The sequence below is a fragment of the Schistosoma haematobium genome, chromosome 3, assembly GCF_000699445.3.
Source record: "Schistosoma haematobium chromosome 3, whole genome shotgun sequence".
Taxonomy (NCBI): Eukaryota; Metazoa; Platyhelminthes; class Trematoda; order Strigeidida; family Schistosomatidae; genus Schistosoma; species Schistosoma haematobium.
The window spans coordinates 34,003,624-34,018,871 of NC_067198.1; the positions used below are offsets into that span (position 1 = coordinate 34,003,624).

Sequence of the window (15,248 nt, forward strand, 5' to 3'; positions counted from 1 at the left end):
GGAATGGAAATTCATCAAACAGTCCTTGAGGCTCAAACACATACTGACTCAGCATGTGACGAGACTAGCCAAGAAGGACGGTGATCTTAGACCCCGTCTAATGAAGATAACCTTCCCATCTTCCCACATGGCGGCTGCAGTTCTGGAAGCATTTCGTGCTAATAGACGTCGATTGCCATCTGGAATCCACATGCACCCGGATAGGCCATACGAAGTTAGGACCAAGAACAAAGACAAGTTGGAGCTGACCATTCCACTTGTGGACTGTCTAAACGATAAAAAAACGTGTAAAGGACAGGGCCTACCACCTCGGCAAACCTCACATAGGTGGGCTACCTGTCCATTCACATAAGGTTCATACAGAAAAACAGGACGAAGCTCACGCGTTCCAAATTGAAAGCATAAACTGCTTATATATGAACGCCGCGAGTCTACCAAACAAACTGGATGAACTACGTGAACTAAGCAACGCTAATAAGGCCCATCTGATAGGAATATCTGAAACATGGATATCTTCTCAGTTCTCGGACCAAGAGTTAGCATTGCCTGGGATGACTTTGTTCCGCAACGACAGAAAAACAGGAATTGGGGGCGGAGTAGCCATATACATAAGCTCTTGCTTGGAGGTGCACCAGGTTCACAACCTCGAGTTTAACAATCTTGAGGAATCCATATGGTGCTCTGTAAGATTGTCTAGTACTTCCAGGTGTCTAGTCGGAGTCATTTACAGGAAGCCAACTGCCGACACCGAGTACGATAGTCGTATGCTGGAAGGACTATCCCGCTCTATCCGTCTCGGTTTCACACACATCCTGATTCTAGGGGACTTTAATCTCCCCAGAGTCAACTTCGCGGAACACACGTACACTGGAGGCGACAACTCAATTGAAGCTCGGTTCTTCAACCTCATCGATGACTTGGGCTTATATGAAAATGTGAGGTCGGCAACTCGTTGGAGAAACAGTCAGACACCATCGCGCTTAGACTGTGTATTCACTAACGAAGAATTCCTAGTCGACAACCTCTCAATCCTGGCTCCTCTGGGAAAGAGCGATCATGCCGTCATAGCCTTCAGTTTTGTCATCAAAACTAAGCTAAGGTATCCCAACAATAATTTGCGTTGGAATTTTAAACGGCTGAATGTGCCAGCTCTACATGACTATCTACAACAGGTGGTTTGGGATGTTCACCCTCAAATCGATGTGGATGGTCATTGGGACTTCTTACTGCACACGCTCTTATGTGCTACAGACCATTCAGTTCCTCAAACGGTTCCCAAAAGCTTCAAGCCACCTACAGTAATCAAGAACCGTACCCTTCGCCTCCTAAGCCGCAAACGGCACTGTTGGGCGGAATACAAACGAACTAATAACGATGGAGCGTATAGGCAATACAAACATATCAGGAACACATGCACGAAGGCTATAAGAGAAGACAGGCTTCAGTACCAAACAAAGCTTATGGACAAATTCGCCTCTAACCCTAGAAGCCTATTCCGTTATGCAGCCTCTCTTCGTCAAGCCAAAACAGGAGTTTCTCAACTGCTTGGTCTTAACGGCCCGACCAACAACGATGGCGACGCCGCTAACCTTCTGGCGGCCCATTACTCTCAAACATTTCAACCGGCTGACATCAACTTTATTGACGACAGTCTCATCTCCAACTCCACAGGACTTTCTGAAGTGGACCTAAGCGCTGACTTGGTGTTCCGGAAATTGCAGCACTTAAGACTTGACACTTCTCCTGGCCCGGATATGGTTCATCCTGCCATACTGAGGAGGCAGCCTCAATCCTGGCAACGCCGCTTAGCGTGATGTTTTCACACTCGCTTAGCCGAGGCAAATTACCGGAAAACTGGAAGTTGGCTCACATCACACCAATTTTCAAAGGTGGTCGACGCAATGAACCTTCAAGTTATCGGCCGGTGGCTCTTCTGTCATTACCTTCAAAACTCATGGAGTCCCTGATATGCGACGGTTTAAATGACTATCTACTGTCCTTAAATTTCTTCTCACCCCAACAGCATGGTTTCAGGAAGGGTTACTCTTGTATAACCAACCTGCTGACTGCGGTGGACAGATGGACAAGCATCCTCGATTGCAAGGGAAAGGTTGATGTCATTTACCTTGATTTCTCAAAAGCTTTTGATAAGGTTAACCACTTGTGTCTTATCAACAAGCTCAAACGACTAGGTATCAAACCACCTCTAATCGATTGGCTTACTTCATACCTAAAAATCGACACTTTAAGGTTAGGGTTAATTTCACTTTATCTCAGGCTATGGAATGTCCTAGTGGGGTCCCCCAGGGCTCAGTACTAGGGCCTCTTCTCTTCTTGATCTACATAAATGATCTTCCTCAACAGGTAACGTCAGACTTACTACTTTTTGCCGACGACGTGAAACTTTGGAGAGAGATACGCAACCAAGACGATACACAGGCACTTCAGGAGGATCTGACGCGACTTCAAAGTTGGGCAGACGACAACGGACTTACCTTTAACACTTCAAAGTGTAAAGTAGTCCATCTGCGACATGTCGCAAACTACAGTTACAACTTAGGAAACTCCTCTCTAGTAGTATCCCAAGTCGAAAAGATTTAGGAGTCCTGGTGCCCCATGACTTAAAGTCTTACGCTAACTGTGACAAAAATGCCTTCCGAGCAAACCTTGCACTGGTAACGTTGAAGCGCATTTTTGGACAGTTTGACGGACGAACTTTCCATACAATCTTCAATAGTTTCATCCGTCCCCATTTAGAGTACGGAAACATAGTACTCCCCCACTCACTCCATAAGGACAAGGTCACTTTGGAGCGTATCCAACGGCGAGCCACGAAATCAGTTCGAGGACTCAAATCTAAGCCTTACGAAGAACGCCTCCGTTCACTAGACCTTTACCCACTAGAATATAGGCGTCTTAGAGGTGATTTACTAATGGCTTATAGTATTCTTAACACTTCTGGACATCCTCTTAAACACCTACTTAAGCTTAGTTCGAATAATAATCTAAGGGGTAACACCCAGAAACTGGAAACACAACATAGCAAGACGGAATGTAGACACAACTTCTACTCCTTAAGAGTTGTCAAAAGCTGGAATTCGCTGCCGGCCGAGCTAGTCCAAGCGACTTCTCAGGAGTCCTTCAAGAGGCAACTTGACCTATTCTTAAGGACCAAGGTCAGCATCACATTATGATTTACCAATTTCTTTTCCTTTTTTATTGTTAACATACCTAGGTTCCTGCCTGGAGGATTTGGTGATCCCCTGCTACTAGACACGGGAGCCTGTTAAGCGAAAGCTTCTATTCCGTCCACAACCATTTGAACCATTTGATTGGCTAATAATTGTCAAGGTCACTTAAGATTCGTTCAAAGGTCGTCCTTAAATTGGAGTCTCGCCGCATTGCCAAATATACGTCAAACGTAGGGTTTTCAGTTCCTGTTGAAGATATCCTAAAAGCCTGTTAGAGCAGTTCCCTAAAATTCAACTGTAGTTGAATCCGTAAGTTAACCCATATGTGTCTTAGGGTTGGTGTGTGGCCACTGCGATATATTACACTAAACCAGAGATCTGAATGAAGACTGTCCAGGGACAGCTAAATATTAGGAACAATGCCTTTAAGATAACAATGTACAAGAAGACAGCATGGATTATAATCTGGAATGCTGTAGTAGCATTTGGTTCCAAGATATCTGTCTAGAAGACGAAAGGCCGAGAAAGATAGGAGAGCCTTCTTAGTAGTCGCAAAAAGAATAGGTAGGTACAGACTAATTATTGATCACATAAAAACATGTGACAGAGAGGAATACTAGTTTATTAAGCTTGACAAACGTCAACCTAAGGAGTCTGCAAAAAGTGATCCCCACCAGTAAAAAATGCCCAACATACACTTACTACTCTTTTTCATTGCGCGACCTTGAGTATCAACAGAACGAAGCATTAAAAGTCTGATTTTAGAAAAAAATAAAGTGTTTTAAACAATCCTTGAACTGGTCACATGAACCCCGTAACCAGGTCTGTTTCGCTTGATCTTTCCCTCTATGTGATCAGTTAAAGGACAGTGGTATTTTTCCTCGCTGAGTAAATTTCATTGTTTTGATCGTTTATTACGTATCGAGACTACTGTTTTTCACTTTAATTGAATTTATTTCAGTTAAAGTATTTGACTAAAGTATCGTTTTTACTGTTTTGTCGTTGGTACTCTTTAGTACCTCTTTTTCAATTGTATCTGTTAGTACTTTTGGTCCTAGCAATCTACAGCTCTTCACTTTTTTTGGTCATTGTTAATTTTTTTTGTTTCTGGGTATCATCGCATATTGAAAAAACCCCTCCTAAATGACCGGACAGTGTAAAAAAAGCAGTTGCCAACGCCCAGGTTGTCGTTATCCTGTTGAAAGCGGCATGCAGTGCGACGAGTGCAAAGGCTGGTACCACGAAGTTTGCACGAACTTAACGCCTGCTGCTTTCAAACGGTTCAGTAAGAAGGGTTGTGTGTGGCTTTGTCAACAGTGCTGCTCGGACGCAAACAGCTTGTTAACCGAGGCCATCTCACTGGTTGATGCTGCAAAGAAGTGTTTCAACAAGCATAGTCGGAACGCGTCAAACAGCACTCGATCTGTTGACACGCAAATCAATGTGAAGGAAACTAAGGTGAGTCCGGTGATAGATGACTCACGCCCGTCAAAGAAGGAAAAGCAGTCTCCAAAGGGGCCTGCCTTAGAAAAAAGCTCAAGAAAAGTAGGGTCTTCTGTTCCCCGTCTCCCAGATGGGATCCAACAGGAAACACCTAGGAGCCGCAATCGCAAGGCTCGATCGGTTTCAAATGGTAAACATAACACGACCCCTCAGGTCGTCGACAACCCCAAAACCCAACACTAGGTTTGACGCAACTGCTATTGCTTCTACCTGCAGCGTTGACGAATGGGTAAAGGTTGTAAGGAAGAAAAGTATTGATATAAAAGGGAAACCTGCCCCCGTAAAAGTGGTTGAAAAATCGAAAGCTGATCATAGCGACAGATCAGCTATTTTTCATAGAATTAAGGAGAGCGATAGCTCTGAACCTAAAGCTCGTTTTGAGCATGACATTGTACTGATTAGGCAGCTGCTTAATCAACTCATGACTCAAAATATGACTGGGGTCACCTTGCTAAAGGTGTATAGACTAGGGAGTCTAGCAGACTTGAAACTAAATCATTCCAGACTGCTTAAAGTAGTATTCGGCTCTTCAAACGAACGTGACCTAATTTTACAAAATGGACACAAATTAAAGGGTTCAGGAGTCTTTATCCGAAAGGACCTACCGTTGGCAGACCGTGTTAAAAGACGGAAAGCCGAGAAAGAACTACAACATAGGTTAGACGCTGGCGAAAAGGACCTGAAAATTGTAAATTTTCGGGTTGTAAGACTTTGACAGAGAATGATGCCGAAGCCACTCTGGGTGAAGCACGAAGGCACTTAAACAGGCTTCGGATCTGTTACACCAATGCACGAAGCTTACTTAATAAGCGATCGGAACTAGGTGTACAGATTGACTCTATAAAGCCAGATATAATCGCAGTAACAGAAACCTGGCTGACACAGGCTATAGATAGTATAGAACTTGATTTCGAGGGCTTTACGTTAGTAAGGGCCGACAGAACACAAAAGCGCAAAGGAGAGGGAGTAGCTCTATTCATTAGGAATGCTATCCCATTTGCCATTATCGATAGTGTATCCCATGAGAGTGGGACGTGTGAATTAGTTAGTTGCCGCTTGAAATGCAGGGGACAAGAGCTGCTGATTGGTTTGGTCTATCGCAGTCCAAGCTGTGAGACAAATGAAATCCTGTTAAGCAGTCTCAATACTTGGCCCCAAAGTGGTCGATGTCTAATCCTAGGGGACTTCAATGCACCTATGGTAGACTGGGAAAATCTGCGAACTAAATCGTCGGAAGATTCTTTCGAGCAGGAACCAGTTGATGGGGTTATCACATGTGCTCTAGTGCAACATGTGAAAGAAGAGACAAGGTACGATCCGGACACTGAATCATCCTTATTAGATCTTATACTGACTCACTATGAGGATGATGTTGCGAACCTCCATCATATGCCACCCTAGGTAAAAGTGACCACGCAGTTATAACTTTCGACTTCCATATAACTGCCAGTCACGAGCACGCGTCAGTCCAGTCCAGACCCAACGTCTGGAAAGCAAACATACCAGATATCAAGCACTCAGCATCGTTAACAGATTGGAGAATAGACCCGGAGTCCTCCATTGAAACGGCCTGGGACGCATTTCGAAATTCATACTTAAAAGTTACCACACCTCACATCCCTTGGACTATACCAAAGGGGCCGAAAAACTCACCACCATGGCTCAGTAGGGAGGTCCGTATCCTTCTCCGTAAGAAAAGGAAAACGTGGGATAGATTTAGGTTACTGGGGACTGATGAGTCAAAATCTCAGTATCGAAAGGCTCGGAACACTTGTGCCTCGACCCTCCGTAAGTCTAGAAAATTGTACGAAGAAAAACTTGTTAAGGAATCCGTAGAATGTCCTAAACGCTTGTATTCCTATATAAACCAAAGGACAAGGAGAAAAGGAAATATTCCTGCTCTATGGGGAGACAGTACTGCTTCATCATTAGTGGAGGACGACTTTGGTAAGGCTCAAGCGTTCTCGAACTACTTTAGCAACGTGTATACCATAGAAGCGCCCTTCTCGTCAGCGTATACAGATCCCCCATACATACACTGGATAGCGTGACCATTAAAGAACTCGATGTCTTTGGTCTGCTAAATAAGCTTGACATAGGTAAATCCACGGGGCCCGATGAATTACATCCTAGGCTACTGAAGGATTTATCTAACTTCGTTGCGAACCCTTTAAGTACATGCTTTAACCTATCCGTTACGCAGGGTCGCTTACCGAAAGATTGGAAAAACGCCATAGTAAGTCCTGTCTTCAAAACAGGCACGAAACACAAACCTGAGAACTACCACCCCGTTAGCCTAACTAGTGTGGTTGTTAAAATATTAGAAAAGATTATTCGGAAGAAGCTGTTTAAGTATCTCGATAAAAACCGGATCCTCTCGGAGAAGCAGCATGGCTTCAGAATAGGTTATTCTTGTCTCACTAACTTATTAGTGGCTCGTGAAAGCTGGTGCGCTCTTAAGGACCAAAAGCTACCTGTAGACGTCGCCTTCATTGATTTCAGTAAAGCTTTTGATAAAGTTCCGCACAACCGGCTGTTATATAAGTTAAGACATATCGGGATTGGAGGTAATTTATTGATGTGGATAAAAGACTTCTTAGTTGGGCGTCAACAAAGAGTAAGGGTGAACTCGAAGTTATCTAGCTGGGGAACTGCGCTTAGTGGAGTGCCCCAGGGCACAGTTTTGGAGCCAGTGCTATTCCTCTTGTATGTAAATGGCCTTCCTTTTTGTTGGCTCAGAAGTTGGTGAAGTTTCTCTTTTACTGGTATTACTTGAATCTAGGTGAGTAGAGAGCTCGTTAAACTAGATGTACTGTCTGAGTATACAGTTATTGTTAAGTAGTAACCGGGTGAATCCTAGAATCAAAAACTATGAGTATGTAATGTATTTCAGATATAAGGTGTTTTGTTGCAACGTTAGGGAGTAACGATCAATGGAATGTCAATATTTAAAATAGTATAATCCAAGGATAAAGACGCGTCAATGTCAATTGCTTGAGGCTTATAAAAGATAGGTGAGAAACGAAGCACGCGATATGTATACATTAACGGGTAAATGTTCTTCGGAATTATTTTCTGGGATAAAATGTGCCCTATATATAAGATAGGATGATAATCTCAGCATAATACAGCTTAGTCTTCCTAATAAGAGGAATCACAATGATCAGGTCATATTGGCTCCGTATTGTCACAAAAGATGCCACATTGTCTGGGACCGAGGTGGACTAGCCGTTCATAGTATTTTACGATACCAATGGTTAACAGTACCAGTCTGTACTAGCCCTGTGAATGATGTTAGTTGAGCTTGGTCGCGATTGATCAGCTACTGCCGACGTTCTGACGACAACAAATGTGTTGGTCCTAACATTTGATATGATGACAAAATGTTCCATCAGTTTACAATATAATCACGGAGCGGCAAGGTGTCATAAATGCTTATTGATACAAGAAAAGTCTTCACTACTTATCCAACGTATATCTTTGAGCTCTGCAAGTAGGTGATCGTGATCAATCACGATGGAAAAATGGCTCACATACAAACGGAATTGAGCGCATTCAAACTTCACATGCTAAAAAGGGAACCATCATATCCTTTGTTGACGTTAAAGATACTACAGATATTCGGGGTTTGCCAAAGCTTTAGTCTGTAATACCTTTGTAATCGAAGGATAGCTGTCTGGTCAAGTCAGAAGTCAGTGATTAGTGAGTCCGAAGTCATATTCAAAAAAGTTGTTTATATGATGAGAAGCGTTTGATCTTAGCTGTGAATTTTTTGCAAGGGATGCGTAGCACAGAGTACCTAATCGTTATCCAGTCCGGACGCGTGACAGAGCGCTTTCACTTAGGGTGCGTCCAGGAGAAATAATGGGGTTAGCATCAATGTCGAGGACTAATTATTTCGGGAACTTGTTTACCGCTACTGGACGTAGCTAGACGTAAAATGATTGGTGGAACAAACTCTACCACCTCCATTTTACATTCTTTCACGTGTATATAATGTTAACCGGAGTACTTGTATCTTCAGCATGTAAAATCTAGCCCTGAAATCCCTTTTGTGTAACTTTAGTTCAGGATATTAGCAGATAACATTTAGATTCATCTATGACCGAAACATACTCTTATAACAAGATTTAAGGTTTGGATACTAAGTTACATTTATTAAGGTCTATATTTCGAGGAATCCTAATAGCAATTTTTGTTTATGTATATTGATTACAGAGTGGTGAACATCGACCTTTGTCACATACTTGTCCATGTTCGCTGTTTCCGCGTCTGCTATTTTGTTTTCCGTCGTTGTGCATGCTTTAGTGGATAAAATCGCGAAATGTTTAAACCCGTTTCGTCATGAACTATTTGAAAATCAAGAATCAAAGCCAAAATATGTTCAGAGACAGCATTTTATTTGGCAAAACACGTGTGTATCTTTTGTGCACGCCTTTGTATCAGGGATTTGGTCTTTATCAACGTAGGTATCTTGACAGGTAATTGAGTTTTTCAAGGTTTTACTTCGAACCCGACTTCCTAACCGATTTGATAAACCTGTCTACATGGCGATCTATTTCTCTGGTATCCTACTCTCTTGGTAACTTAGCTTGTTGTTTCATATGCTTCAGGTTACTTCATTTTTGACTCTTTACATATGGCTATCCTGCATCCTTATCGGTCTACGGCTGAGTTGTTGGTGCATCACTTTGTCGTAAGCATGTATATTCGTAGTTACTTGTAGATATTTTTGTGCTTCTCATCTGCATTATTATCTGGCAACTATATTGGGTATGCGGTTGTTTCGCTTCTTCCTGAAGTTAACTCAATCTTCTTGCACTTGCGAAGGGCGATGAACTACTTACATGTGCCCAAAAGAAATCCCATCTTTCGTGCCATTTGTTTGTTAAACATTAGTGAGTTTATGCTTTGTAGTCGATCGTGATTTCTCTAAACCTTGATTTTTATGCGTTATTGTAAGCAGTGACTTACTATTGATTTTACAGAACATCTTGCACGAGATGTATTAGAAAATCGGAAATAATAAGTTTCATGCAAGAACATTCTAATGAAATTTCATTTGAAATTTGAATACTTATGAAATGCAAGCATCACGTAGATCACCTGCCATTAAAATTTAACTTTTCTCATCCCATTATAAATCACCACAGTCGCCCTATCAACTAATTTGTCGTCAGGTAGCTGATGGCGCAATATTCTTGAGGATAATTCTCATTGTACTCAATGGCATGCCGGAAAAAATTTCAGGCCAGAGCTTCTAGGTCTTAGTGTTTAGAATGTTCTATCAGATAATCAATTTTAGGAAGACCTTGCCCTCAAATTTATCAGCTTGGGTTTTAGTAAATTCTGATACTCGCTCTACAAGATTTGACTTAACATGTTTGGTACTCAATAGTAAAACCACAAACCTTAAGTTTCATTCATCTTAATACTTTCTTAATTCATATCTTAGTGTATCAGACCTTTAGGTCGAAGGCTCCGGGTGTGGCCCCTGAGAAAACCACCTGCTTCTGTTCGGGCACCCGGGCAGTATCCTGCCCTCACACAAGTCGGATGATTTATGTGGCGCGTATCTATTTGGTGCCTCCTTGTACCAATGTTTATATGTTTAAATAAATTCTCTGGGACGACGTTCGTCGAACATGCCCAAGTCACCGAAGTCAGTGTTTCAAGGTAGTGACATCAGTTGAATTGTCGTCGCTGTACTTAAACATACGATGAGGAACTTCAGTATTACTAACATAATGCCACTTGATGTCCGCAGTCCTTCGAAGACAACGATGATCAAACACAAAGTCGTTTGACATCCTGAACTCGGAGAGGCCAGGTCCCACAAACATAAAGCAGAACTGCTCTCACCGAGGCTTTGTAGATCCTACCTTTTACAGCCAAAGATGGCCCAGATTGACATAAGCTGCTCTGGCTTTCACTATACTTGAATTGATCTCATCACTCACGCCACCACCTGCACTTACGCAGGAACTCAGATACACGAACTTCTCGACTACTTTTATCTGTTTACTACCTAAGGTGAGTGCAGGATCAGAGTCCCGCCAGTCTTTTATAAGTATTTTGCACTTCGGAGGTGCAAGGCACATATCAAAACTATGGACATTAAGTGCCAACTGATTGCGTGCGGTTTGGCTTGGGTATTATCGCACAGTAAGACAATATCATCCGCATACTCAACGTCGACAAGTCATTCTCTAAGCAACAGATCCACACAGTCATTACTTACATCCATTAGAGCTGTTTCCAGAACGTCATCGATAGCAAAGTTGTAGAGGAATGGTGAAATTGGGCGACCCTGTCTAACCCCACTGCTCGAATAGAACTATGGAAAAGTGGTTGTATGCCCTCACTCTACCTGGTGTTTGTAAATAGGGCTTTTAAGATGTTAATAAACTTCTCAGGCACACCCTTCTTCAATAAACAATCCCAGAGCATAGTCGTGTCCGGCGAGTCGAAGTCGGCCCTGATGGTCTGTGATAAGTATGACGGTGTTCTAACATTTGGCGGAGGGCGAAGATATGGTCAGTACATACTTGACCAGGACGAAAGCCAGCCTGCTCCTTGCTGGTCAATCTTCCCCGAGTTTTGAACAACCTACGAAGTAGGACGGAAGCCAATAGTTTGGACGCAATCGTAAGTGGACTTATCCTCCGTTAGTTGTTACAGAAACGATGTGAACCCTTTTTAAAGAAAGGGACAACTATCGACTCATTCCATGATGCTGGATACTCTCTAACTGCCAAACCTTTGTAAACAAAACAGTCAGCCCCTTAACCAGAATGTCACCACCATCTTCAAAAAGGGCCGGAGGTAATTCATCTGGGCCTGGTGATTTATAGCGCTTCAAGAGTTGGAATTCCTTGTAGACATCTGCCTGGTTTGGTGGATCAGTCGTCACTGGTCATGGTAAGCAGGACAGTCTGATCGATGTTGTTGGGGCAGCGGACCAGTTGAACTGTTCCTCGAAGAACTGCCCATCGTCGAAGACGGTAGATGTTAGTGATTGGCATCCCGTCATCTTCACAGGTTATTTCGTTCACACCAGACTTCTTGCTGTCAGTGGCTCGGATAGGTACTCCAAAAGGAGCGGCGGTTGATCGTGATGTGATCAATCTGAATCCAGGCTTAAGATACAGAGGTAGGACGCCAGGTTGTACATCGGCGATGACTGTGACAATAGTTAATGCTAGCTAGAAACAGGTTGTTGTATGTGCACAGTTGCAGTAGACGGTCACCGTTATATGACGTGCGATCAACAAGTCCCGATCAGCCACCTAAACGACTTTCTTCTGTGCCTAGACGCCCGACCTGAGCATTCAAGTCTCCGACTAGTACTACAATATCTGTCGAACGCACTTTCTGTAGAAGAGCAGTTAATTGGTAATAGAACTCTTCCTTGATCACATTCGTGTTGCAATCTGTCGGAGCATAGGCGGCGATGTCGAAAATACATCGTTTCTCACACCGATTTCTTCTTACTTTGATGGGACTTTCTAATCTAACAGCACATAACCGACTGTTAATGGGTATCTAATCTGTCTGTGCTACCTCAGCTCTGGCACTTAGTTCGACATCAAAACCAGACGAAGATGCCTCAGGGTCCCCGGATAAACGCACGTAAAACAGGCTTTTCGAAGCGGCAGATGGAGGGCGAATTTGTAGTGCTTCACTAAAGTCGTGAATTCGAGTCTCGGATAGCCAACAGACGCCGATATTAAAACCTTCTAAAGACACAGCCAACCCTACCTGTTGTCCGATCTGCATCCATGTGCGAACGTTTATGGAGGCCTGTTTGAATGGTGCACGTGGTCTCAGAAAGACTGTTTCAGTATTCGTAGTAGGTGGTAGCATGTGAGCATTTCGAGGAGAGCTCACTCTCCCCACCCTCGGCGGTACCAGGGCATTTGGGGGCTCTTCGCTGATTATAGTTGACTGACAGCACACGAGACTGACTGTGGGTTGGTGGAAACTTCTAAACAAGTAAAGCTGTTTATACGATCATTCACTTTATTATCTAAAGTCAGACTAAAAGTGCTTGGAAACCCATTCTGCTTCATGCGTTTCCAGGCTTAGTAATTATACGTTTCAGCTCGAAACAGACACTAACTTTATATTGCAGTGTTGTGGTTTAACAGAAGTACTCCTTGTGTGCACTTTAAATCGGCTGAATAATCTTTCGGTACCATAACCATCTTACGTAAGTTTACAAAAGGTTGAATTGGAACGATCAACATAATATTTCGAGTAGTCTAAGCAAACTATGAAGGATAAATTAGGGGAAAGCCGTGTAAACTAAGATAATATCAAAGGCAAGTGCAATAAGTAAATACAGTTAATAAACAGTATAACGTGTCACGTTATGTTACAACTGAAGAAAAGCCGAAAAGTGGATGCATGTATCATATCTATTGATTTCAAATTATATCCAAGTTTTTCTGTTTTGATCTCCTGAGTCAGAAAGCTTGCTTCTTACCAGTTTCTAATCAATGTACCGTCGTTATGTAGTAGTAAACAGATTTCTTTCACATCTCAAATTTAATTGTCTCTAAATTCGTATATGTTAAAAACCTGAATACGTCACGCGTCAAAACAGCACCATCTAAATGCAAAATATTTCTTAACTTTCCTGCTGTTCATAAATTGTTTCAATAAAATTTCATTTACAGGTTCATTTATTGTGTTCCGTTTCATGGTATTATCTTGGATGACTCGTTGGATTGTCATTAATCGAGATCGAGTTCCATTCGGATACTACTGCCTTGGCTCAGTTGGCCTTGCTGTGTTAATGGTTATGAATATTGTTCTGTTTATCCGGGTTGTTTACTCTGATTTTCTAACAAACAATACAGTTTCCAGTGCAGCGTTGTTAGTTTCTGCAGCTGGCTCTAGTACAGGTGCACCTGGGAAACCTCATCTGTCAGTGCATTCATCTTATGTTTCTGCACATTAAGATGATTCTGTCCTTTTATTTTGTATACCGTATATATTTTTTAATTCGACTTTTGAAGAATCCTTTTTGTGAAACATTATGTAAAACAATATTTCATCTTTTCGTCTGTATAAATAAGCATTACAGTGTCTGTCAATTAAATTTGCGAATTTAACCTGTACTTTTATAATTCTGTTTCAGTGTAATATTAATCCTCAATATGACTCACTGTCTTATCTGTGATATTACTTCAATACTTCCCTATCCTCTTTACTTTTTGATTGTTCACCTATGTGTCTACAAGTTTTATGTAGTGCGTTTATTCACTAACTTTGGTCAGTAGTTGCAGAGTTAGGAATAAGAGTCCATACTATTTCAGGGGGATTTAATGTTAATGTACTTTTTATTTGTTTTGATATTTTCTATATTACATAATTTTATGCTAGAAATAATTAATAAACTTCTAAACCCATTATTCAGATGAATAAATTTATACATAACCAACGTTCATTTTGATTTTTAATTAAATTAGTTATAATTCCCGATGGCGTTGGTTAGATTTGTCTGTTGTTCTATCTAAACTTGCTAGGATGTTATATCCTTGTGATCTAATTACCTTGTGATGATCGAATAATCAGTAGTAGGATTCGAATTATGTAATTAGTACACGTTTAAGATTATGTTAACGGATGGTTGTTACCATCTTCCTACCAAAACCTGGCACCCGGCATCAGTCTAAATTCCGATACGTTAACAGAGGAGAGGAATGAAATTCAATTCCAGTGGGAATGTAAACACGAGAAGCTTAATCGAAAAGAAGCAAAACTGAATAATGGAAACGTAGAAGTGATTTAACAGCGGCCGGTTTTTGACCATAATCCCATACATCTGCAACCATTGATTAAATTCATTGTAGATGTTCCAGCTAGCAAGTTTGCATGTAGAATGTTACTACAGTGAACTCCTTTCATAAACGTATGCTACGAATGCCTAACTCGCACGAGGGAAGCGTATAGACACAGATGTATCATTTATTTTTCATAAGCTTAAATAAATATTCCGAAAGTCGACATATTGGTTCTTTATGGAATTCCATCGAAATACATTAGAACAAAAATATAAATACATCATGTAATTCTTCAATATCCTATCTCTGAGGATCGCTTCAAGAAAGTAGATATGATGAAATATGTAGTTGATGTCCTAACTTGTACAAGTATGTCTTAAGACTATTCAGTTAGGATTTTATATCTATGATTACAGCTTAGAGGCCAATAAGATATACTGATACTATATTCTCACACATTTCGTAGTGAATAATGCCTATTCTGAGGTTTACAGTAGAGTGTACAGCGTAAGAAATCATCAAGGGCAAAAAATAAGTTGAGGCTGATAAATGAAAATATTCAAAAGTGTAATCAAAAATGACTTAGGATCTAACTTACGGTAGTTTGTGCTAGGTCAAATTAATGCATATTTTTGCTTCCAGTGGAGTTATAACCCTTTCTCTGTACAAGTTGATAACATTTCGTTGGATTTAATCATATGTAAACTTGAAAATGAGCTTGATTCGTCGCATATTATTCTTAAGTTCTCATGGAGTTTTTTGG

General features: G+C 41.5%; 1 protein-coding gene across 1 annotated transcript; it reads left to right on the forward strand.

The window, feature by feature from the left end:
* Positions 1-8,947: 8,947 nt before the first annotated feature.
* Positions 8,948-14,481, forward strand: TLCD2 (TLC domain-containing protein 2; the record flags this gene model as incomplete). The annotated part of the gene is made up of 5 exons (XM_012939734.2): positions 8,948-9,159; positions 9,194-9,276; positions 9,308-9,390; positions 9,421-9,592; positions 13,376-14,481. The coding sequence occupies 5 exons, from the start codon at positions 8,948-8,950 to the stop codon at positions 13,657-13,659; spliced, it is 834 nt and encodes a 277-aa protein (XP_012795188.1). The 3' UTR covers positions 13,660-14,481.
* Between the last annotated feature and the right edge of the window lie 767 nt (positions 14,482-15,248).